General features: G+C 39.6%; 1 protein-coding gene and 2 long non-coding RNA genes across 5 annotated transcripts in view; 2 read left to right on the top strand and 1 right to left on the bottom strand.

Annotated features, from left to right (window-relative positions):
* LOC136179433 (uncharacterized) overlaps positions 1–24060 on the bottom strand; it is a 172791-nt gene that overhangs the window by 70765 nt on the left and 77966 nt on the right. Inside the window, exon 2 of the long non-coding RNA XR_010666578.1 lies at positions 2266–2309. This is a non-coding gene — a long non-coding RNA (uncharacterized lncRNA). The remainder of the gene's footprint in view (positions 1–2265; positions 2310–24060) is intronic.
* Positions 989–16132, top strand: LOC109998608 (cytochrome P450 2J4-like). 3 transcript variants are annotated; one of them, XM_065956240.1, is made up of 9 exons: positions 989–1283; positions 5099–5261; positions 5378–5527; positions 5837–5997; positions 12360–12536; positions 12652–12790; positions 13660–13847; positions 13944–14085; positions 15332–16132. In XM_065956240.1, exons 1-9 carry the CDS (start codon positions 1083–1085, stop codon positions 15415–15417), a joined length of 1407 nt encoding a protein of 468 aa, XP_065812312.1. In that variant the 5' UTR covers positions 989–1082; the 3' UTR covers positions 15418–16132. The 3 variants fall into 3 exon arrangements, with proteins under 3 accessions (XP_065812312.1, XP_020509183.1, XP_029136943.2); XM_020653527.3 differs by having other exon boundaries at positions 990–1283; positions 15313–16132; XM_029281110.2 differs by having other exon boundaries at positions 990–1283; positions 15242–16132.
* LOC136179432 (uncharacterized) lies at positions 22295–23218 on the top strand. The gene is made up of 2 exons (XR_010666577.1): positions 22295–22528; positions 22781–23218. It is a non-coding gene; the product is annotated as an uncharacterized lncRNA (long non-coding RNA).

The following is a 24060-nucleotide window of genomic DNA, read 5'->3' as shown; positions in this document are numbered from 1 at the left end:
ATGCAAGTAGCCCTTTCATTTTTTTGAAAGTAACTCTCAGATGAAAAAAGGTTGGAGACCCCTGCTCTATACATTTTTGAACAGGTTGAGATTAGGGTAAAACAATCTGACTGTACAAAGAGGAGCATGGTTACACAACTTGCAGCAGCCACGCCTACTTTCCCTTGTCAAAACAGGCCTTTCTCACGGACAAATGTAGAAATAACATATTATCATGAAAGACCAAAATAATAATATGGCAATCACTACTGAAAAAACATCAATCACAGCCCAGTCATATTATCTAACACACCTTAATGGTCAAACCCAATCTGCACTTGAGTGACTTTAGACTCTGATTAGATAATATAAACAAAATTAAGCCAGCAATACAAAGTGCAGTGTGAACAAAAGGTATCTGCCTTGTCCTGTGTACTCAGAAATACAGGCTAAAAGTCAAGTTGTGTTTCGCAACACAGCTCTGACATTTAGCATCATTGATCTTTGGACAGGAAGCTCCTTCTAGCTTCAGACTTTTCAAATTATATTCAACTGGAGTGACTTATGTTTAATAAAGGTTTCATTCAATAAGTATCAAGAACACTGTTGAACATTACTTGATATTAAATACTGTGGCTCAGTGGTAGAGTCGGTAGTGTCTCAACTGGAAGGTCTGGGGTTTGATCCCCAGCTCCTGCAGCCTGCATACCATCTCAAGTCCATTTACCAAAAGTGTTCTGCCAGATGTGAATTTGTCTCAGGGCTCCTAAAAGTGTTTCACATCTTGTAAATTAGTTTTTGTCGTTGGTAAACATTTTGCTTGCTTGTGTAACTTTAATTTATAAAACCTTAAAGTGTTTTCCAAAATGTAAATTTTTCCCATGCTTTGTAAAAAAAAAAGTTTTTGTCACTGAAGGATGAATGCACACTGTTTTCCTGTGCTGTGCTTTTATTTTGAAGGAAACAAGCACAAGCAGGAAAGGATAATTTGATATCAACCTATCGTATAACGTTTCTTCTTGATTTAACTTTTAACCTGTGCGGACTTAACTCTCTTCAGTCCTTGATGCACTGTAAATAAGCAGACAACTAAAAGTCAACAGATGGAGGCCATAAAAAGTCTGCTTGGATTTGAGTGGATGGACGGAATAAGTATTGTGATATTTCTGTGTGTTTTTGTGCTGTTGGCTGATATTTTGAAGAACAGAGTCCCATCAAACTTTCCTCCTGGACCGTGGGCTCTCCCATTGATCGGAGACCTTCATCGCATCAAAGCCAGCAGGATCCACGTGCAGCTCTCAGAGGTTTGTAGAGGCCATTCATACATCACTGTTCAGTGAAACATCTGATCATTGAAATATAAAATTTAAATATAGACCTTTTTTTCACATTTGAACACTTTCTAAAATTAAATATTACTCTTTCCTGACTGACTTTGTTTTGCACTTTCTTCGTGTAAAATAATGTCAGCAATAAACATGATTACTGTGGATGAGGAACGAAGAATTCACAAGAAAAAAAAATCTATTAAAGGTTTGCTATTCAGCAGCTTTAGACAAAGTTCAAATGTTAAATTTAGATAATCATCACTTTCAAGCAGTGATTTCCCTTCTCCTGAGCCCCAGAGGCTCAGGGAAGATACACAATAACAATCAGTTTGCAAAACCATCCTAATGGTTACTATTACATGTGCATTCATTTGCAGTTTTCTGTATTCTGTTTTGCAACAATTTCATATAGAATTGTGTGTTTTTTTTGACGGGAAACGTATATAAAAAATAAATGTTCTTATTTAAATAATGAATCACATGTACCGTAGGTCCTGCATGAATTTGACATTTTAACAAGATTTAAAGTCCCTTCATTCAATCAATAATAATAACACAAGCATAAGAACCCAAAAATGAACAAAACACCACGACAACAAAGCATCCCACGGATAAGACACCCAACCAACAACCACAAAACCCCAACATTAGAACCCAAACAAAAACCAGACCCACAATAGAACCCAAACATCATATGTGACCTGCTCCATCATTCACTTTAACCCAGAAACATATTTTGAGTTTTCTGTATGGCTGTAAAGAGGAAAGTCTCAGCTTTATGGCAATACCAAAATTATTTTTCTACTCCAGATATTCTACGAGATACAGTCTTCCAAATGTCAAATGCCTTTTAATAAGGCAGTTTTTTCTTACCACTGTAACTTTTGCTGCTTTGCTAAAGTGCTCATGATGCATAGGCCGGATCTTTGTAACATAACAATGAGTAAGGTCTTTTTACCTGCTCTTTTGTAATGTTAACAGACAGAGAGTAAGGTATTTTACCTGCTTTTTGTAAAGTGTCTTGAGATAACACTTGTTATGAGTTGACGCTATACAAATAAAATTGAAATTGAATTGACTGTCACCAAACCTTGTTTTTGAGATAAAGGGCACTAAAGATAGCAATCAAAATTCCGCCATTTTCCAAATGAATTGAAATACATTTATAAACAATCAATTCAATTCAAAGTGCTTTACATAAAACATCCAAAGCATTGTGACAAAGTGCACAGAAACACATAAAAGGACTTAAATACAATTAGAAAAAAATATCATTAAAGAGCCCAGATTATAGAAAATAAAAACAAGCTAAAATAGAATAAGACAGGTAATAAAAGTTGCTGTGCAAGAAATTAATAAATAATTTGATAACACATCCAATCATTAAAAACAATTATGTACAATATAATCTGATATAGTGTTATTTACTATAATACAGGTTCCCACAGGTCCTTGAAATCCTTGCAAAAATAATAATCAAGGCCTTGAAAGTTTTTGACATGGGTCATTGAAAGTGCTTGAATTTATATATTTTGTACAAGAATAGAAATTCACTCATTCTTTTGATAATTTCTGTTACTTAACGTTCGTCAATAGGCCACATAGCCTGCCATCACAGTAACACAGCACAATTGAGAAGTGTTTACACATTCAAGCCTCTCTCGCTTTTTAATAGTTGTTCTATAAAGCCTGCTAGTTCTCATTGTAAAAATTCTCAGTGTTGTAACAGTAATTAACCTTGATCCGTGTCTCAAACTATGCCTTGTTGGGTCCTTGAATTAGAGGGAATTGGGCCTGGAAAGTCCTTGAAAAGTCGTTGAATTTGATGATTTATAAGGAGTGGGAATAATAATATATAAGAGTATTTAATATGACTATTTTAAACAATTACCGTATTGGTCCGAATATAAGACAGCCTTTTTCCCCATCGAAATAGGTCCGAAAAAGTCAAGTCGTCTTATATTCGGGGTCTAGTATTCAGAGCGCAGCTCTAATTGTTCGCCTGTCCCTTTAAATGTCAACACACATGACGCGCTCTGGGAGGAGCAGGAGAGTGATGACAGTGAGAGCAATGTCGTCTTCGCGCGAATTCATTTTGTCTAGGCTGTCAATCTGTCTCCGTGTCTGTCTAAACAGATGCCGCTCTGACCGATAACACACAAAGACGCTAGCCGGCGTTTTGAAATCTGACACCTGTTTTGTTTTATGAATGCTAGCGATATTTATCATTTGAATTTTACATTAATTTTGACATTGTATTAAAGCTGAGACTTTATTTAATTAGAAACATATAAAAACTGAAAACAGCCCAAAATCGTATTTTCTTGTAAAAACGTGTTTTTACACAAACGGGCCGCTGCGACATCCGACTCATTTTGATGGAACGCGTCACATATAATACTGTGGACAAATAATTAGGCCTATTAGAACCCAAACATCATAAGAACCTGAACACCATAAGAACTCAAACATCATAAGAACCTGAACACCATAAGAACCCAAACATCATGAGAATCAGCAGAATCCAAACATCATAAGAACCCGAACATCATAAGAATCAGCAGAATCCAAACATCATAAGAACCTGAACATCATAAGAATCAGCAGAATCCAAACATCATAAGAACCCAAACATCATGAGAATCAGCAGAATCCAAACATCATAAGAACCTGAACATCATAAGAATCAGCAGAATCCAAACATCATAAGAACCCAAACATCATGAGAATCAGCAGAATCCAAACATCATAAGAACCTGAACACCATTAGAACCCAAACATCATAAGAACCCAACAGTCAGCAGAACCCAAACAAAAACCAGACCCACATCAGAACCCAAACATCACATAAGAACGCGGACAAATTATTAGACCTATTAGAACCCAAACATCATAAGAACCTGAACACCAATAGAACCCAACGGTCAGCAGAACCCCCCAAAAAACCAGACAAACATCAGAACCCAAAAATCAGCAGAACTCAGACATCATAAGAACCTGAACACCATTAGAACCCAAACATTATCAGAACACGAACATTATCAAAACCAGAATATCATAATAACACAAACAACATAAAAACCCAAACATCCTAAAAATCTGAGCATCATAAGAACCCAAACATCAGCAGAACCAAAACATTATAATAACACCAACATCATCGGAACCCAAACAAATAATCAAAACCCAAACATCATCAGAAACCAACCATCATAAGAACCCAAACATCATTAGAACCCAAACAACATCAAAACACAAAAATCAGCAGAACTCATACATATGGATCCAAATACTATAAGAACTAAATGCTTAATTTTCTCACGCTCTTCTATCGAGACAAGTCTTAAACGCTCAACAAACTCATTAAAGTGCATGAGAACACAAGGCAGTACACATCTATTAAATAAGACAATAAGACAAGTACAGCACACACTTCATATGGTGTAACTACAGGTTGATCTATGGCACCTAGCATGGGCTTGTCTGCTAGCACATTTATTGTTCATAAAACCAAACTTTTAGCTTACTCAAACATCAAAACTGCATCGTCATGAAAGTCTTTACGTGTCAGTAAGTTATTTCAGACATGTTGGCTTTGTTTATGACCATAAAAATACCTGGAAAAAAGGAATAATAATCACAAGATTGATTCTGTTACGTTTCCTTATTAAGAATTTAGTAGAAGTTATTCTAAACTATTAGTGCATAACTTATTCACTTGTCACAACAGCCGGGTGAGTGTTTGTGGTGTCACAGTTCCACCTGAACACCTGTCTGCTCTGTGTTCTCAGTTTGCAGAGAAATATGGAAAGATTTTCAGCCTGCGGCTCTTTGGTGGAAGAGTTGTCGTCATCAATGGATACAAGCTTGTGAGAGAGGCCCTGGTCCAAAAAGGGGAGGACTATGTCGATCGCCCCGTCATACCTATTTTTTGTGCAATGATGGGGGACAAGGGTACTGCGTTTGCATTGCGTGACTGGTTGTATTTATGCATATATTGCCATCGAGCTTGTTGTTAAATTCTTATTCCTTAATGTGTTCAGTATAATGTGTTTGTGTGTCTCTAAAAGGTCTGGTGATGTCAAACAGCAATCCATGGAAGCAACAGAGGAGATTCGCTCTTCACACTCTCAGGAACTTTGGAGTGGGCAAGAAGACCCTGGAGCCATCCATCCAGCAGGAGAGCCAATATCTCACTGAGGCTTTTGCCAATCACAAAGGCAATAAAAAAATCATAGCAGCAACTGACAAGAATACAATCCTGAACTAGTCTTGTAGTCCTGTTTTCCTCCCTTTGTCTTTAGTTATTATTAAATAATCTTGTGGTAAACATTATCTTTAAACTTTGACACACACAAAACCAAGCAACAAAGGATCATAAACCATATAACACATCTGGTATCAACCTGATGATAATCTATTATTACAAGCTTATTGACAACTTGGCAGAGCAGTGACTTAAATACATATTTAAATAAGGTCTGTGTCTTCTTTTTCACGACTCTCTACATTTTCTCTTTACCTGACAGGACAGCCTATGAATGCTCAGCCACTGATAATCAGTGCTGTGTCCAACATTATCAACTGCCTTGTGTTTGGACATCGCTACGAGTACACTGACAAGAAGTACCTGAGTATTCTTCAAGATTTCAAAGAGGTTGTGTTCTTACAGGGAAGTTCAAGTGTACAGGTGAGTCACTTTGTAAACTGTATTTATATATATACACATAAAACTCTTTAAAGATCTATATTGGGCTTTTTATGCCTTTATTTAATGAAAGGACAGTGGACATGGTCAAGAAATCAGGGAGAGAAACAGTGGGGAAAGAGATGCAGGAATAGAGTCATAGGGCTGCCTGCCCTCGAGGACCACAGTCTCTGGACATGGGGCAAGCGCACCAACCACCATGCCATACCTGTCATACTGTAAACAAGATGCATTGCACACCGTTACTAATACCAAAACTTCATAAACATGAAATTGAACATACAGAAGGGAAGGGCATTACAATTAAGGGTACATTTTAGGTTGCAGCCCACAATGTATCATGTAATTATTTAGAGGCTACAGTGTAATCTTTTGTACCCCTGTCATACATACATCAAGGTAATGGTCCAGGTACTAGTTTGATAATACGCATTAACTATTGCAACTCCTTAGGCAGGTCTTCCTGCATGCACTATCAAACCCCTGCAGATGATCCATCCAGGTCTACACTCCCTTGTGCCATTCAATCTGCAGAGTCCCTTTGCATCTTTAAGGAAAAGCTAAAGACCCAGCTCTTTATGAACACCAACGAACTTAATGACAATGACGATGATATTTAGGATGCTGGTCAGAACTCTCAAGAAGAGCTGTTGATGAATAAAAATAAAAATAAATGAAACAAATGGGGGAAGAAGAAAAAAAAGGATATATATAACAAGAAGAGATTACGAAAATAATTACAAATAAAAAAAGTAAGTAACCAAGGGTTCAGGCAGTAAAGTGTCACAGCTTTTCTGCTTTATTAAGGGTTGAATACAGGTTGATTACGGGCCTCTTTAAGAATATCTTGTTACGGTTTGTATCCAGACCCAAAAGCAGACACAGCAGCAAAGCTGAAGGATTTGAGGTTTTATTGCAGGGTTTGGGAAAGGTGGATGGCTGGTAATGACGGCATGGAGGAGACTATGGAGTAGCTGGTTCTGTAGGCAGGCGGATGAGTGGTTGTGTTGTCTGTGAGGAGAGCAGACTGGAGGAGATGACACCGGTGAGAATCTGGACAACAGGAGAGAAAAATCAGTTAGGATCCACTAGTAAAACACTACTAGAACAAAACTCTAACAAATGTTAGGAGCAGCCGATAGTATCTACCACTTCAGTAGGCACAATAATCTGGCAATGAGTCGAGTTGAGCCCAGGGTTTTTAACTTGAGGCAGATGAGCAGACGAGCTGCAGGTGTGAGTAGTCACCCGGTGTTGATTGCAGCCACACCCTCCAGAGACACACACACAGACAGACAGAGGGGGAGGGGACACAAAGGATACACAGAAATAGGATCACAGCCAGAGCCGTAACATATCTATCCAAATAAGTCCAAATAGGCCTCTTTGCAGAGGCTGTGCTCTCTCTACTCCAATATAGGTTAAGAAGGGTCCCATATTTTTTGAAATGAAGAGGGTTTGTCCTTGAGCCAGTAGGTCATGGCCTCCAGGGGTATGAGTTCTATTATACTTCGTAACCACATTGAGAGCTGAGCAGGTTTGTTAGAGATCCACTGAAGTAAGATGCACCTTCTAGCACCAAACAAAAGAACATCAAGGAGTTTCAACATGTTGGGTTTAATATTAATTGCAGAATATAAACCAATAATACAAGAAACCGGCTTAAGATCTAAGTTTTTACCAAACATTACAGACATTTCTTTACAAACATTTACCCAAAACGTTTTGATGAAAGGCCAATTGAAGATACAGTGGAAGTATGTCCCTTCAATAACCTTACATTTATTACAATTCTTTGAAAGAGAAGGGTTGAATCTATTCCGTAGCAGTGGTGTAATTTGAAGCCTGTATATAATTTTGAATTACATTACCTTAACCTTGTTAGTGGACAAACACCCAGATGAACCAGACCAATGGTTCCAATACCCTTGTCTGACCAAAATGTAAATGCACAATCTACTAGGCTAGGGGGAACGTCTGGATTCAGATAAATGGGGGTAAGTCTTGAAAGACAGTCTTCCCGAGCCTCTATTTTCCTAATAGTTCTCCATACTTTTATAGTGTGGAAATTACCTTTTACTTTCTCTGAAACCCATTTTTTTTAGAAATATACATAATATAACAAAGAGGAATTTTGTCCAGAGGGGCAGCCTCTATGTTGAGCCATGTAGATTTCGGGTAATTTCTAACCCATTCCCAAAGATACCTGCCAAGGCAAGCCAGTTGGTAGTATCTAATATTGGGCAAAGCCAGTCCACCCTCTTCTAGTCGGTGCTGCAGCTTCTGTAGTTTTAATCTAGCTTGTTTATTTTCTCATAAAAAGGATGATAATGAGCTGTTTAAAAAAGGGATTGATTTTCCGGTCAAAAGAACTGGGATCATTTGAAAAACATAAAGCAGCTGAGTAGAGTAAAAATATTTTTAGAGTAGAGTAAAAAGATTTACTCTACCCAAAAGAGATAATGTGAAGGAAGTCCAGCATGCCAGATCATCTATTCATTCTGTGGATTAAAGGCAAAAAGTTGGCTTTATAGAGAAAGAGAGGGATGGAGTAATTTATATATACCCATATAAACAAACCCAGAAGGGGACCATCAGAAAGGGGCAGAGCTATATGATGTCCAAATAGTATTAAGCGTTAGGAGCATAGCCTCTGATTTTGCGTAATCAATTTTATAGCCTGAGAGCCTCCCAAAATTTTGATGATTTCAATGGAGACTTCTGGGTTGCTGAAAGGGATACTTCACCCATTTGCATTAAGCTTTGTATCATTAGAAACCTGGTAGTATTTTTGAATGGTCGTGCATCCCGCCCTCATTTTCCCCTGAGATAGGAAATCTTTGTATTTCTGTGTCTGAAAAGGAGCTTCCAGTGACACAAAATCATGATTTTTGCGTCATTGGAAGCTGTTGCAGTTAGCAGGGTGAAACTACAACGCTAGTTCCTCATATCTTCGATCACTGAAGCTACAGACCAATCACAGATCAGTGGGTGGGAACTCACTCCCAGAATCAAAACTTAACGTCCGCCATATTGCTTGGAAGCTATGCTAACAGGCTCTATGGAGAAAGCTGATAATCTCCCGGCGGCCGCGAGCCCGGCCGCCAGGAGCTGGCACAAGACCGGCCTGTCGGCAGCAACCGTCTTGCGGCTGTATTGCTACATTGCTGCCGCCGGCCGCTGCCAGCTCAACAGCCGAGACATAATGCCTGCCTGTCTGGTGAGGACGAGGAGCCGGCTCGAGCTGGGGCTGACTGGTAGTGTCGCTGCTCTCACTGTTTGCCTATGGACACAGACATAGAGTCTGTTTTCTGACAGGAATTTCCAAGATCAATTCTGGAAGAAATCTCTGAATCAGTTGAGGAAACGGCCTTATGTGTTGAAGTAAATATGTCTGTAAATGTTTTTATTGCTAAATTTCTACTGCTATACTGTATATTTTGGAGAAACTGTATCGATCAACTTTCCCTCTGGGATTAATGAAGTATTTCTGATTCTGAACTAGAGGACCTTAGTGGGAGTGCATTCTGGGATTGGTGTCTTTCATCAACATGAGCCAAAAAGACACTTTCTGCCTTTTCACGGCCAAGAAGACACCAACTTCAAAATGTATTTCACATTTCTACTATATATATGATCCAATGTCAATACAGATTCATGTTTCAACGGGTGAAGTATCCCTTTACGAATAACAACATGTCATCGGCGTAGATAGAAATTTTGTGCTTATGGGGACCTATATCAATACCTCTCACCAGAGAATCGCTCCGTATCACCTCTGCCAAAGGCTCTATTGCGAGAGCAAACAAAAGCGGGAGACAGGACACCCCTGGTGGGTGCCACGCCCAACCTGAAATGTAGGGGACTTCCAGCCATTTGTAAGAACTGATGAGGGGAGTCGTATAAAAGAGAAATCTATTTAATAAAGTTATTTCCCAGGTCGAATTTGGAAAGAACATTCAATAGATAAGGCCACTCAACTCTATCAAAAGCCTTTTCTCAATCAAGGGAAACCACGATAGCCTTAGCTTTCAAATTAGTGCCACACTGGATAAGGTTCAGCAACCTCCTAACATTTTAATTTTGGCCTACGATGAAGCCATTCTGATCTACTGAAATCAGGTCTGGAAGAATGTTTTCTAATCGTCTAGCCAGAATTTTCACTATAGGCTTTCTGTTGACATCAAGCAGGGCAATTGGTCTATATAAGGAGCAATCCTCTGGTGGTCTGCCCTTTTCAAAATTAATGAAATGTTGGTGTCCATCATAGTTATGTTGTTGTTGACGATGTAATGATGTGATTTTTTTTGTGCTCTGTCTCTAGTCACTTCCTGTCAGCACCTGTGTGTCCGATTGGACTTAAAGCTGTTTGTTTGCACTTCCTGATGTTGTTTGCTCCTCTCTAGATCCTTGCTTGTGTTTTTCTTACTTGGATAAAAGTGTCTGCTAAATGAATTGTGATATTTGGAGAATGCCACCCCAAAAGAGTGGACTGCTCCTTCCAGGTGTGGAGTGAGCCTCTGCCTCAGCAAAGGAGTTCAAGTATCTTGATTCTTGGGGCAGCTGCGGCTCAGCTGGTAGAGTTGGTGGTCTTTCAACCCAGAAGGTCAAGGGTTCGATCCCCAGCTACTGCAGCCACATGTCCGATGTGTCCTTGGGCAAGACCTTTAACCCCGAAATTACTCCTGCTGCTTCGTCGGCGGCGTATGAATGTGTATAAATGGGATTAGTTACTTCTGTTGGTCTCACTACACAGCAGCCTCTACCATCAGTGTGTGAATGTGTAGGTATGGCATGCGGTGTGAAAGCGCTTTAAGTAGTCAGAAGACTAGAAAATAAATATACAAGCTCAAGTCCATTTACCATTTTGTTCACGAGTATGGGTAAAATGGATTGCAGCATTAATGCGGCATTGCGTAGAACTGTCATGGTGAAGAGGGAGCTGAGCCTGAAGGCAAAGCTCTTGGTTCCCAGGTTGATCTTCGCTCCAACCACAAACTGTAAATATTATATATTAAATACAGACTATGGTTCCAATCCTCACCTGTGGTCAGAAGTTTTGTGAAGTGACCTAAAGAATTAGAACTGGACTACAAATGGACTTTCCTCTGGAGGGTGGCTGGGCTCAGCCTTGGAGAGAGGATGAGCAGCTCTGACATCCGAAGGGAGCTTGGAGTAGGGCAGCTGCTCCTCTGCATCGGAAGGAGCCAGTTGAGGTGGTTAGGGCATCTGATTAAGATGCTTCCAGGCTGGGCTGTTCTCCATCAGCTGCAGAAAACCTCTGAAGAAGGGAAGTAAAAAAGAGGAATATTTCAATTTTGGCCAGTGTCTCCCCGATACACACACGCTTCCCTGAGGAAACACAGATCGACCAGTGAGGTGATTGAACACAAGACATTTGTTTGATTTTTTATATTGCTGCAGCTCAGAGTCTGAAACAAGCACAGACTATTGTAAGACACTGACACTGATCCTGTCCCAGATATGGCCCAGGCACATCCAAATGGGCAACTGGGAGGATTTCGGCCTATGGTTGTGTAGCATGTTCGTTAAACAGAGTGTAAAAAATTATAATTTTTAGTGGACTGCTTAAGGGATTATATATCCCGTCTGGCCTGGGAACACCTTTGAATCCCCCAGGAGGAGCTAGAAAGCGTTGAGAAGAAGGAAGTCTGGGGCGACTTGCTTGCTGCCACTGCGACCCTACCCTGGATAACTTGGAAGAAAATTCGGGGAACAAGATGACTATTTTGATGTGACAAAAAAGAAAGGGTTCCTCATAAATGCTTCTATGAAATTAAAACCCTTCAGTACTGAAACCTTTGGAGTTCCATTTAAAAGACAGAATGCTACTCAAACAAACATTGTATATTGCAATAAATTAATATCTGATCTTATGGATGTGGCAAGGGGCAATAAGGGTTGGTGTATAATAGACAACAAAAATCTAACTGACCCCACGACGCCACCTGGGGAATTTCACCCCAGGAAATATATAAACACCTTAATCAGACAAAAGCAACACAGGTTCAACAACTGAATCAAGACAGAGACGTGGTTCCAAAAGAAAATGTAAATTTAATGATTACTGAGACTGCTCCCACTACAATCGATATCAGTTGCTAGCCTGTTTGCATTATTTTTTTCTCCATCTTCTTTACATCAGAGCAACCATCAACACATTTCAGTGAAATTAAACTCTTTGGGTAGATGATAAACCACCAAGAGGTTTCTGGAGCACACGTCCACAATGTTTTGCCCCATCTACAACAGCCTGCACCTTTGACTTGTTTAGGTTTCAATCTACCTCATGCTTAACTGATTGCTGCCTCCATACTCTGTAGATTTATAACACGTTCCCCTGGCTGATGAAGTGGCTGCCTGGATCTCACAACAAGATTTTAACTATGTTCAAAAGGATCGTTGACTTTGTTGAAATCAAGGTCAAAGAACACAGAGATAGTCTAGACCCGTCCTCACCAAGAGACTACATCGACTGCTTCCTCACAGAGATGGGAGAGGTAAAAGTTTACATGTTTGGAGGTCTTTGTGGTAGATTTTGTGTGTGTTGTGTTTGCATATTGTAATTGAATATGCAAACTTGTACTTGACACTGTCTTTTTGTTTTATTGATAGAGAGACGAAAAAGATTCTAGTTTTGATATCGAGAATTTGTGTTCTTGCACTCTGGACCTGTTTGGTGCTGGAACTGAAACTACTACCACTACTCTACACTGGGGACTGCTGTACATGATCTACTACCCTCAAATACAAGGTATGTGTGTGTGATAGTCATATATGTCCCTTCCCATGTCTGCTTAGTTTTGTAAAAGTTTTAGCAGGACTTTATAGTATCAGAATTCTTCAACAGGATAAGTCAGTTCGTCTCTCAACCGAAAAGTCAGGGGTTCAACCGGAAAGTCGGGGGCGGCAGTAGCCGAGTCCGTAGGGACTTGTGTTGGGAACCACAGGGTGGCCAGTTTAAGTCCCAATACGGACCATAATATGGAAGTTGGTCTGGTAGCTGGTGATAAGCAAGAGTACTGCAGAGGTGCCCTTGAGCAAGGCACCGAACCCCCAACAGCTCTGGTGTGCTCCTAGCCGCACTCTGACTTCTCTCCACTAATGATGTCCACAGGTCACTGTGCATGCGTGTGATTCAGGCCTATGTGTGTGAGAAGCATGTCTCTTAATAACAGAGTGTAAACCAGAATTTCCCTCAGGGATTAATAAAGTATATCAAATTGTATATATTGTAATATATCAACATGTCCGATATGTCCTTGGGCAAGACACTTAACCCCAAGTTGCTCCCGCTGCTTCGTCAGCGGCGTATGAATGGTTGACTTAATACTGATGGACTCTTTACTCAGCAGCCTCTACCATCAGTATGTGAATGTGTATGAATGGAGGAGTTAATACTGATGGACTCTTTACTCAGCAGCCTCTACCATCAGTGTGTGAATGTGTATGAATGCATGAGTTAATACTGATGGACTCTTTACTCAGCAGCCTCTACCATCAGTGTGTGAATGTGTAGGTGTGACCTGCGGTGTAAAACGCTTTGAGTAGTCAGAAGGAAAAAAAAGTCCATTTCCAGTTTATCTGGTCAAATTACTTGTTTTATGTTTTCCCTGTATACAGAGAGAGTCCAGGCTGAGATAGACGCTGTGATTGGTTCATCCAGAGCGCCCTCTCTAAATGACAAAGAAGACATGCCCTATACTAACGCAGTCGTTCATGAGATCCAGAGAATGGCCAACATCATTCCCCTTAATGTGGCCCGCATGGCAACCAAGGACACAACACTCGACAAGTACACAATCCCAAAGGTACGTAATGCACATTGTAGCATTCTGCTGATAATCAGTCCTGTTGTTATGTTAGTATGGATTATCAAATGTCCTTCATAAATGCTGTTTCCTCAGGGCACCATCATCATGCCCACCCTGAACTCGGTTCTTCACGATGAGACGATGTGGGAAACTCCACACTCCTTCAACCCTCAACACTTTCTGGATCGGGACGGCCAGTTTAGGAAGAGAGAGGCCTTCCTTCCTTTCTCAGCAGGTTGGTCAGTTGTTACAACTCCATCAAAGCAACATAAAAGTGGCGTCAGTAGAAATATTCATGACAGTCCGTAAACACCCCTCCTTCTGGGCTCAACGCCTCCAGAATCGCTATCACTGCCGGTTAAGTGTGAACGTTTGCTGCTTGTTCCTACACTGCAAGCAACCAGAGATTATTGAAGCCCTGACACACCATGGAGATTGTCGGCCGTCGGTCCTAGTTGGACCGTGTTTTTGTATCAAAACAATGGTTTATATACAGTATATCCGCATTCTTCTCCGTCCTCTTCCGGTTTCTCCTTTTTGGAATGACGATTACAGACTACCGCTGCCTGCTGGCATGGAGAGTTATTTCCTCTCACACATGCACAGAACTTACGCCTTTGGTTGTAGTCTTTACGGTGTGTTCAAGTGCAACTTTTTGGCCATGACAAAGGCGACGTGAGGCGAAGCCGCAGGCGGCATTCGTTGCCACTAGTTTCTTCCCATCTGCTTGGTGTGTCAGGGCCTTTACATTTGTTGTAATGGAAAAGACGATTATTTAGCATGGTAGCACAAGCTAACCAGCTGTGTTTGGCAGCTGTCCAACAGAAAGCAGATCAACTCCAACTCAAGCTTCACACTCACTTTGCAACGAGCTTCACTGTGATTATATTTTCTCTTCTTGCTGCTACTTCCACATCCGTCATTTCGCCGGTTTCAATGGTGTACAAACGCTGAATTGTATCCAATCCTAAACTTACCGGTGCGCTTTCATTGGCTGGGGGTAACATACCATCTCCCCACCCAGAAACGTCCTGAGTCAACCAGAACAAAGCAGAACAGTAAAATCCAGTCAGAGGACAGAGTCTCTGCAGACACAGTCGCCACCACACATGTATGGAGGCCCAGAAGGGATGATGGAGCAGCTTTACTTTAGGAGAAGTCTGTATTTGATTTTGTAGGAGAAAGCTGCTGACTCTAACTTTAATGTTATACACCAAATGATTTCCTGAAGAGAATTTCTAAAATACACAACATTGCCCACCTGGCTTTTTGCCATGACTATTGTCTTACAATAGTCTGTGCTTGTTTCAGACTCTGAGCTGCAGCAATATTATAAATCAAATAAATGTCTTGTGTTCAATCTCCTCACCTGTCGATCTGTGTTTCCTCAGGGAAGCGTGTGTGTATCGGGGAGCCGCTGGCTAAGATGGAAATATTCCTCTTTTTTACCTCCCTTCTTCAGAGGTTTTCTTTCTCTGCAGCTGACGGAGAGCAGCCCAGCCTGGATTTTGTTCTAGGATTCACTCGCAGTCCCAAACCTTACCGCCTCTGTGCTGTACCCCGATGAACCACCAGCTGTCCCAGACTCAATCAAGTTTCTGTGAAGGAAAATTTCAACAGAGAATTTAATTTGTATTCTGTGTCTTAATTTGTTTCAATTATTGCTGATAAAAGGACACATATTCTGCAGAATCCACTTCACCATGTTTCTCTAACTCTTAATATGTGTCTCTAGTCTGTCTACAAAACCCCCAATGATGAGAAAAGTCCATAATCTCCATCTTTTCTCTGCTCCACTTTTCAGAAAATGTGTGCTCAAACAGGCCGTTTGGAGATTTTCCCTTCACAAAGGGCAGTAGCCACTCCCCCAGGTGGGTGACACTCCCACAGCTAGGTGTTTGTTCTGCCCTCTGAGTCTGCCTTCTCACCGTAAACAATAGGACATGGAGTGAGAAAGACCGAGACACCCAAGTCCTTCCAGAGAGGGGGCGTGGTCAGACACAGCTCATTTACATATTTAAAGGTACAGACACAGAAACAGCCTGTTCTGAGCAGGGATGAAATAAAGGGGTTTATAGGTATGATCAAATACAGGATCAGAGTGGATTTAGAACAAGAAACTTCACACACATGTTTTGAGGAGCTCTGAGACTTATTTAAACTGAAGAGGAGGAGAATATGTGACCTTTAATTCTTTCACTTTTCAAATGCTGTAACTTCTGATTGTTCCATGTCAAGTCTTACCAGTAAAAATAAATTTGAAAATGGGTGAATTTGAAAAAGTCTCAGTCTGTTTATTTTTCCATGAACATACCTGCATTCTGGCAATCAAAGGGACTACAAACATTAGCAACCATCACAACTGAAGTAGATATGTTTATTTTATTTATTTTTTTTAACATTGGAGGTGACCTTCTTCAAGCTTCACAAACAACAATGGCCTCTAATGTACCTATATTGGGTTCTTTTTCAACAAACCTATAAACAGATAAAAAGTGGCTCTTCGTTGAGATCACAAAAGTGAAAAAGATTACTGGATCAACATTTATGTATTCACATGTTAACATTTGATGGAATATATATGCAGTGGCGTGCCTAGAGGGGTGACATGGGGCCCCTTGAAAACTGATAAGCCACCCCAGGTGCCTCTCCAAAACACTAAACTATGACTGGCTACTTGTCTTGTCAGAGGCGATACTTGTGTTTCAATTGAGTATTTAGGCCAGAAGTAGTTTTCTTTACATGTCAATGTAGTTAGTAGTTTTAAGTTTTGTTAATACTTTAAATAGAAAAAAACTGCAAATGTATTTATTGAATAAGAAACAACCTGAGAAAATGAATGAGTCTATAAAAAATGGTGGGGAGCAGAGAGTTGTTTTTTTTTTGTTTTTTTACCAGAATCCCACTGTGACATCACAAGGAGAGCAAATTAGAAATGAAGCATTTTTCTCTGTGTTGTAAGACTTATGCAGACCACAAACAAAGGACTGGATGGATTTATTTCACATTTTGTGGGTCAAAAAAATTATATTTATTTTAGAATATGTCTCCTTTAAAGACAGAATATGTGATTTTTCACACTTAAATATAATATAAATCAAGTCTATCCTCTGAAAATAACTCTGTGAGTCATGACTGTCTACAATGGGTGTAACACCCGAGTCCCACTGTCTCTGTGATGTTTTCAGAGTTTTCAGAGTCCTATCTTCACTTTGTTTACATCGTCAGGACGGCCGGCCGGCTCATCCCCTCTCGTATAAAAGTTGTTTAATTGAGGGACTAGAGAAAAGAAGAATAACATAATGTACACACTGCTTAACTGTGTTTCTAGATCACGCTCATTTCAGGTAAATTTACATGCAGTGTGAAGATACGAGCAGAATAAAGATTGCTAGCATTAGCATGCTAACACAACAATGCAGCGCGAGTTGTTTTGGTTTCATGCTGGTCCTCAAGGGCGACATCTGCTGGATCTAAAAAATCGCATATAAAGCCTTTAAAGGCAGAATATGCTATTTTTCACACTTAAATGTAATAGATACTGTGACAGTGACATTTTCTGCCTTTAAGCACTCAGATCAAGATCTCTTTCACATGGTGGCCTGTCAAAGAGGGCAGCATCACACGTCATAATGAACTTTACGTGAATATGGAACAGTTCACAAACAATAATTTAAGAGCAACATCAATTAAAACAAAAGATAAAGTGCAGAAGTCGTGATGACAGATTACAGTTCAAACACATCAGGCACTGTCCAATGGTCTCGCGTTTTTGGTCATTTAAGATCGAGCCAAAGGCTTCAAGTGAAATGAGATCTGCTGGTTTCAAATCATTTTGGACAAAGTGCTCTGTAGGGGGCAGCAAAACTAAAAATTATTTTCCTGAGCTCAGTGTTATGAAGGAGTTTTAGGGCCACATTAAGGGGGAAACCATTTCAAGAATAAAGTCGTAATTTTACAAGATAAATGTCTTAGTGTATCAGAATAAAATCATAAATTTACTACATTATTGTACATTTATAGAATAAAGTAAGAGATTTTCTTTTTTAAAGTACTTTAAATTGTGACTTTGGACAAACGTTTTCTTGGCATCACCACTCATAGCAATAATGCTACACACTGTGTGTGTTTTAAATAACAATAACTCTTTCCACATGTGGAAGTGTACATACCTTGTATTATTCTATTATTGTATTTTTTCTCCCTTTATTTAACTGATGTAAATATGCTTGATTTTTAACTTCTTGTTATTTATTTTTTTATTTTTTTATTCAAACATTTATTTTATTCAATATTTTACACATTTATATTTACATATCTTAGTTGGTAAAACATGGTAATAATTTTACAATAATTATTTACAGTTCGGCAAACATAGAAAATTAAAAATAAATAAAACGCATGGCAACATCTTCATCCGCACAAAGAGGAGACTCTTGACAAGTAGAGGGAAAAAAATTGCTTCTTCAAAGCAGGCATCAGATATATCTGTCCATAAACACACAAGCAATTGTTAACCTTTCACATACATCTCTATGAATATGTCTACTGACACATCCAAAATAAACCAAAAGAAATATACATAATGTTTTCTTTTAAATAAATTGAGATTATGTAAACCGGTCTCTTACCCTATTGGTAATGTAAGGTAAGCAATGACAGGAGCCCATAGAACCACAAACAAATCCATTTTCAGATGGAGTTTCGCTGTTATTTTCTCCATCAAGTAAACCCTCTCTAGCCTTTCTCTCCATTGGAGAAGGGTGGGAGGTAGAGGTCTAAGCCAGGATATGGTTTTCGTTTTCCTCGCCACCAGAAGAAGGATGTGTAGTAACCGGGCCTTTCCTTTATCCATCGCTCCCTCCAGTATTAAACCTATGATGAAATATGATGCTGTAAGCGGTAAATCTACTCCTAGGATGGTTCGTATTTCTGTTTGAATCACTTCCCAAAATGATTTTAGTTTGGGACAGTCCCAAAAGATGTGAGTATGATCTCCAACCTGTTTACAGTTCCTCCAGCATAAATTTGTCTTACTTCTGTCATATTTTGATACTATGAATGGTGTCGCATTTTTAATTTCCAACTGAATTCTTTCCAAGTTGGACTGTTAGTTATCTTATGCCCCACTTCACACACATCCTCCCACTCTTTATCCTTAATGACCACATTCATCTCCAGCTTCCACCTTTCTTTCACATCAACAGAATTTCCTGAGCATTGTGCCTGTAAATATCTGTACATATGTGAAACTACTTTCTTAGTATTCTTTTCTTCCATTTTCCTCATCAGGAAGTCCTCTATTGGTGTGGGCAGTTGTTCCATTCTTTGTGTGACATTAAAAAGTTCCTTAGTTGTAAATATCTATAAAAATCCTTGGGGGCCAAATAAATGTATCCTGTAATTGCTTATATGACTTTAGGGTTTCACCTTCAAATAACTGGTTTATGATCACAAGGCCTTTTTCTGCCCAAGCGTTGAACCTTGTATCTAATTTCTTTAAAGTCTATGTTTTTTGCAATTTTGACCGCTCTAGATATTGTTAACGGTGCGCCTATCATTTTCCTAACTTGAAACCAGACCCTTTGAGTACAATTCAACCATTCATTTTTTATCTTAAGTTTCTTCCATTTCTTTTGTTCTAAGAATGGTATTGTCTCAAGAGGTACCAGTGGGCATGCATGTTGTCTAGTACAACAGTCGAGGAAGTACATTCATCCTGACTGTTTCAATCCTTCCGATAAGTGAGAGCGGGAGAATCTCCCACCGAGCCAAGTCTAACCTTATCTGAGCCATCAGTATACCATAATCAGCTTTAAATAATTCTGAGGTATCTGGAGTAATCATTATGCCTAAGTATCTAAAGCCTTGTGCTGACCAGTTAAGTGTAACTTTTTTGTCCAGCTCAGAAGGCCACCTGCCAACAAGTATCATAGCTTCTGATTTAGTTTCATTAATTTTGTAACCGGATACTTCCCCGAATTCATGTAAGCTATCTAAAAGGGCTGGGATAGAGCACAGGGGGTTATTAATATATAAAATAAGATCGTCAGCATACAGCATCATCTGATATTCCTATTATCTTGGTGTTCTCCCTTATCATTTCAGCTAAAGGCTCTATACTGATAGCAAATAACAGAGGAGAAAGGGGACAGCCCTGTCTAGTTCCTCTATTCAGATTAAAGCTCCCTGATGTATGTCCATTCACCCTAACTTGCGAAGTGGGCCCAGAATACAGCACTCTGATCCAATTAATAAAATCTATATGAAATCCCAATCTTTTAAGTGTTTGTTCCAGAAAAAGCCAATCTACGCGATCAAACGCTTTCTCTGCGTCCAGGCTGAGAATCATCGAAGTTCCAACAGACTGTCTAGCTACAGAGATTATATTTAAGGTTCTCCTGATGTTATTCAATCCATGTCGTCCAGGTATAAATCCTGTTTGATCAGCTTTTATAATTTTGTTAATGTATCTTTAAATCCTTTTAGCCATTATTGTACTAAGGATTTTTACATCAGTGCACAGTAGACTTATCGGCCTATATGAGGTACATTTTGTTGGGTCATTCCCTTCTTTGTGGATGACAGAAATTATGGCTTCTGACCATGTTTTTAGTGGATGTGTCAACCCAAAATAGCATACCTTTAATTCATCAACTTAGCACCCGGACAAGCAGTGTGCTTTTAATGTTGTGATGAGCCATACTAAAAAAATATATAAGAAAATAATTACACAGTGTCACACAATTTGATACATTCATTTTGCACAATAATAATCAGCAAGTTTACTCCCGTTGCTGCCGCTGATGATTAAGAGCGATAATAAAATATAAACTAATTATTAAAGCCCAACAGAGATGATTTAATTCATAGCACAACATGAGGACTCTCATACCGTTAAAACAATGAGTCACTACAGCGTCCAGTCATCCTCCTACTTGTTGTAATCCGCTATCTACAAGAGTGAATAAATTTAACTTTAGCAATTCGCACTGTTCTTGCATGTGCTTTCATAGTGTGTGGATAATTACGTTTTAAGCTCAACAGATCACTTACCGCCAGCAATTGTTTGTAATCAGTTCACTTCACGCTGCACTTCCTTGTTCAACACACAGGTAAGAGAGGGCGAGCGCTTGATTACGTCACCCTTATATAGCCTCTCCCAGGGACCGACAAGCAACCACATTACACCAGTATCGAGGAAAAGTTCTAGTTGTGCCGGATATGGAGACTGGGCTCTGATGTTTTTTTCTTTCAGCTTTTTGATTACCTCTCGCACTTTTTTTTCTTTTCCTCTGCAAGTCAGGGGAGTAGTCTTGGTCGAAGAAAACCCTCCGGTCTTCATATTGAATGTCTCGTTGCTTCCATGCTTGCTGCAGTACCATCTGTTTCACACTAAAGTCCAGAAACCTCACAATTATAGACCTTGGTGGTGCTGTTGCATCCTTCGGCCTAATCTCTACATCTCCTTGCAACTCGAGCACAGTTTTCAGAAAGTCAGACACAAATGATGTCACATCTTTCTTTTCGGCACCTTCTGGTATACCATAAAGCAGTGATGTCAAAGTTCTATTGGGTAAGGGGCTGGATTTGTTCAAATGAGACCTCAAGTGGGCCGGACTAATTTTGCCAACATCACTATAACTCAACACATGGATATATAGGCTAATGTATGATTATATAGAAAACTTTAACATTAACTTGGACTTGGGCGGCAGTATCTCAGTCTGTAGAGACTTGGGTTGGGAACCGGAGGGTCGCCAGTTCAAGTCCTGGTGCGGACCAAATATGGAAGTTAGTCTGGTAGCTGGAGAGGTACCAGATCACCTCCTGAGCACTGCCGAGGTGCCCCTGAGCAAGGCACCAAACCCTCTCCCCACCATCAGCTCAGGAGCGCCCGCTGTGGGCCGCTCCGTCACTCTGGCTTCTCTCCATGTCCATAGGATCCCGTTTCTGCATGTGTGTGTATATTTCAGCCTATGTGTGTGTGACTTGCAGAGTGTAAAAACTGAAATTTCCCAACAATAAAAGTAAATCTTAATCTTAAATCTTAACATTAAGCAGAGGGGTTAACTGTCATTGCAAACTGCAGGTTGGCACATAGAAATATTTAAATGTACCACATTACAGAAGAAAATATCAATAATTATGTTTTGTTTGAGATTATTATATTATATTTAAATATTGCTGTTCAAGGTTATAGAAACTTTGACACAGGTTATTCTACCTGCCCTGGGATTAGTGCATTAGAGAGAGAGAGAGAGAGAGAGAGACAGAGACAGAGAGAGTGAGAGACAGAGAGAGAGAGAGAGAGAGAGAGACAGAGAGAGTGAGAGAGAGAGAGACAGAGAGAGAGAGAGACAGAGAGAGTGAGAGACAGAGAGAGAGACTTTAGATCTGTGTGTGTCAGGCCACAGCACAGTTTGCACTCGTTCACATGTAACAGAGTTAAAATGCACTTTATTTTGAGTACAGTTTACAATTTATACTTCAGATTTCTGTTAAGTATTTGTGAATTTTATCTTAACGAGTTATGTATATTTACTGTTATTTTATCAAATTTATTTTTCCTTTGAGAATTACCTTTTTGGCACTTTGCAGCTTCTGTACCTCCTGGGTTACCGTAGCTCCTTCCGTCTGTCCCTCACAGTGCCGTTTTGCATTGCTGAGGTTAAGTTGTATGTAAAAACGTTGCTGCATCATTATCTTATTTACTGTGGAAAATCAGTGATTTAAGTTTTGATGTTCGGTTTATTTTATAAACTGATAGTAATACGATGTTAATCAGTCATTTTGTTTAGGTTTGTTTAGGTTTAGGAATGTAGCGGTTTTGGCGCGAATTGTGTAATATCCTACAGCGCTTGTGTAACGTGATTGACGTAGTGCCGCAGATATTCTCAGTTAAAATAATATTTATTTTGCATGTGTAGGAGCCGAGGTGCAGAAAACGAATGTCCAGAAGGCACATTGAATGTTCTTTTGTCTTCTGCAGGTATGTTTTTCTTTGTATTTTCATACTTTCTGTTTTGTTTTACAGCCGCATGTTGTCGTTTATTTTGTCCACTAGGTGTCACTGTTTTACCATTTGGTATACTGTTTCTCATGTTTTTTTACTGAGATTTATTGTTAATATACACTGTAAAACCGAAGTTTTTCAGCCATTTGTAGCAGCTCTTGGTTATAAATATTTACATATAGTTAAGATATTGAAATGATGATTGTAATGTATTTCTATGTAATATAAATGTGTTTTGAGCTCTGACAGTGCCGTTTTGCATTGCTGAGGGAGCAGAGGTCCAGAAAACAAATGTCCAGAAGGCACATTGAATGTTCTTTTGTCTTCTGCAGAAAATAAATGCTGGAAAACAGTCAAAGTCTGATTTTCTTCACCCCCCTGACCACATCTGTTACACACAGATAAAACCTGCTCACATGAATAAGTTATCACAAACACACAGAGTGTCTTTGATGCAAGACCGAAGTCATCTTCAGGTATTTTTAGTAGTAGGCATTATAAAATGATGACATGTTTCCAAACCAACAGACTTGAATTGATCCTTCAGCGTTGCACAGCAGTCTGATCAGCTCCGTGTGGAGTTCAACTTCAACTAAGTAAACTCAGTTAAACCACTTTTGATATGAGTCTGGCAGTCCGTTCTTCTTCGTGTCCGTACTATCGTGATCTAACTCTGTCACTGACTTTTTATGCGTCATGAATCTGTGCCATCTCCGTGCGTAATTCAAGGAAGCATTTTAATGCAGCTCCTTGGTTAAACCAGCGGACCTCTGTATGATTGGACAGCCTGTGCGTGATATCGTTTTTGGATAAGAAGGAAATGTTCAGTAATAGTTATATATTTACAGTCTGATGAAAGCTGGTGATAAAGGCGCAACAGCAGGCTACTGCATTTAGAAGTGATGTCACGCTGAAACTTTCAGGTAATCAACACAACACGTTCACCTCTGGGTGACCTAAAAATGAACCATCTGTAATTAAAATCAGTTAATATTCATTTTAATTTACTGTTTTTACAATAACCAGAGGTAAAATAAGTCGGGAGATGCATCAGGCTCAACGTCTGGATGTGTGGAGACGGTCTGGGCCATTACGCATGGCGGAGAGGATTTTGTGGCTCACTACATAGGAAGCTTTGTGATTATCAGCCAAAACTTTTGTGTAGTGGCTTGATCTTGCGTATCAAAAGTTTGA

This window comes from Labrus bergylta, chromosome 6 (genome assembly GCF_963930695.1).
Source record: "Labrus bergylta chromosome 6, fLabBer1.1, whole genome shotgun sequence".
In the NCBI taxonomy this organism is placed as follows: domain Eukaryota; kingdom Metazoa; phylum Chordata; class Actinopteri; order Labriformes; family Labridae; genus Labrus; species Labrus bergylta.
Note: the sequence above shows the minus strand (reverse complement) of the source record. Positions and strands in the feature narration are given on the sequence as shown.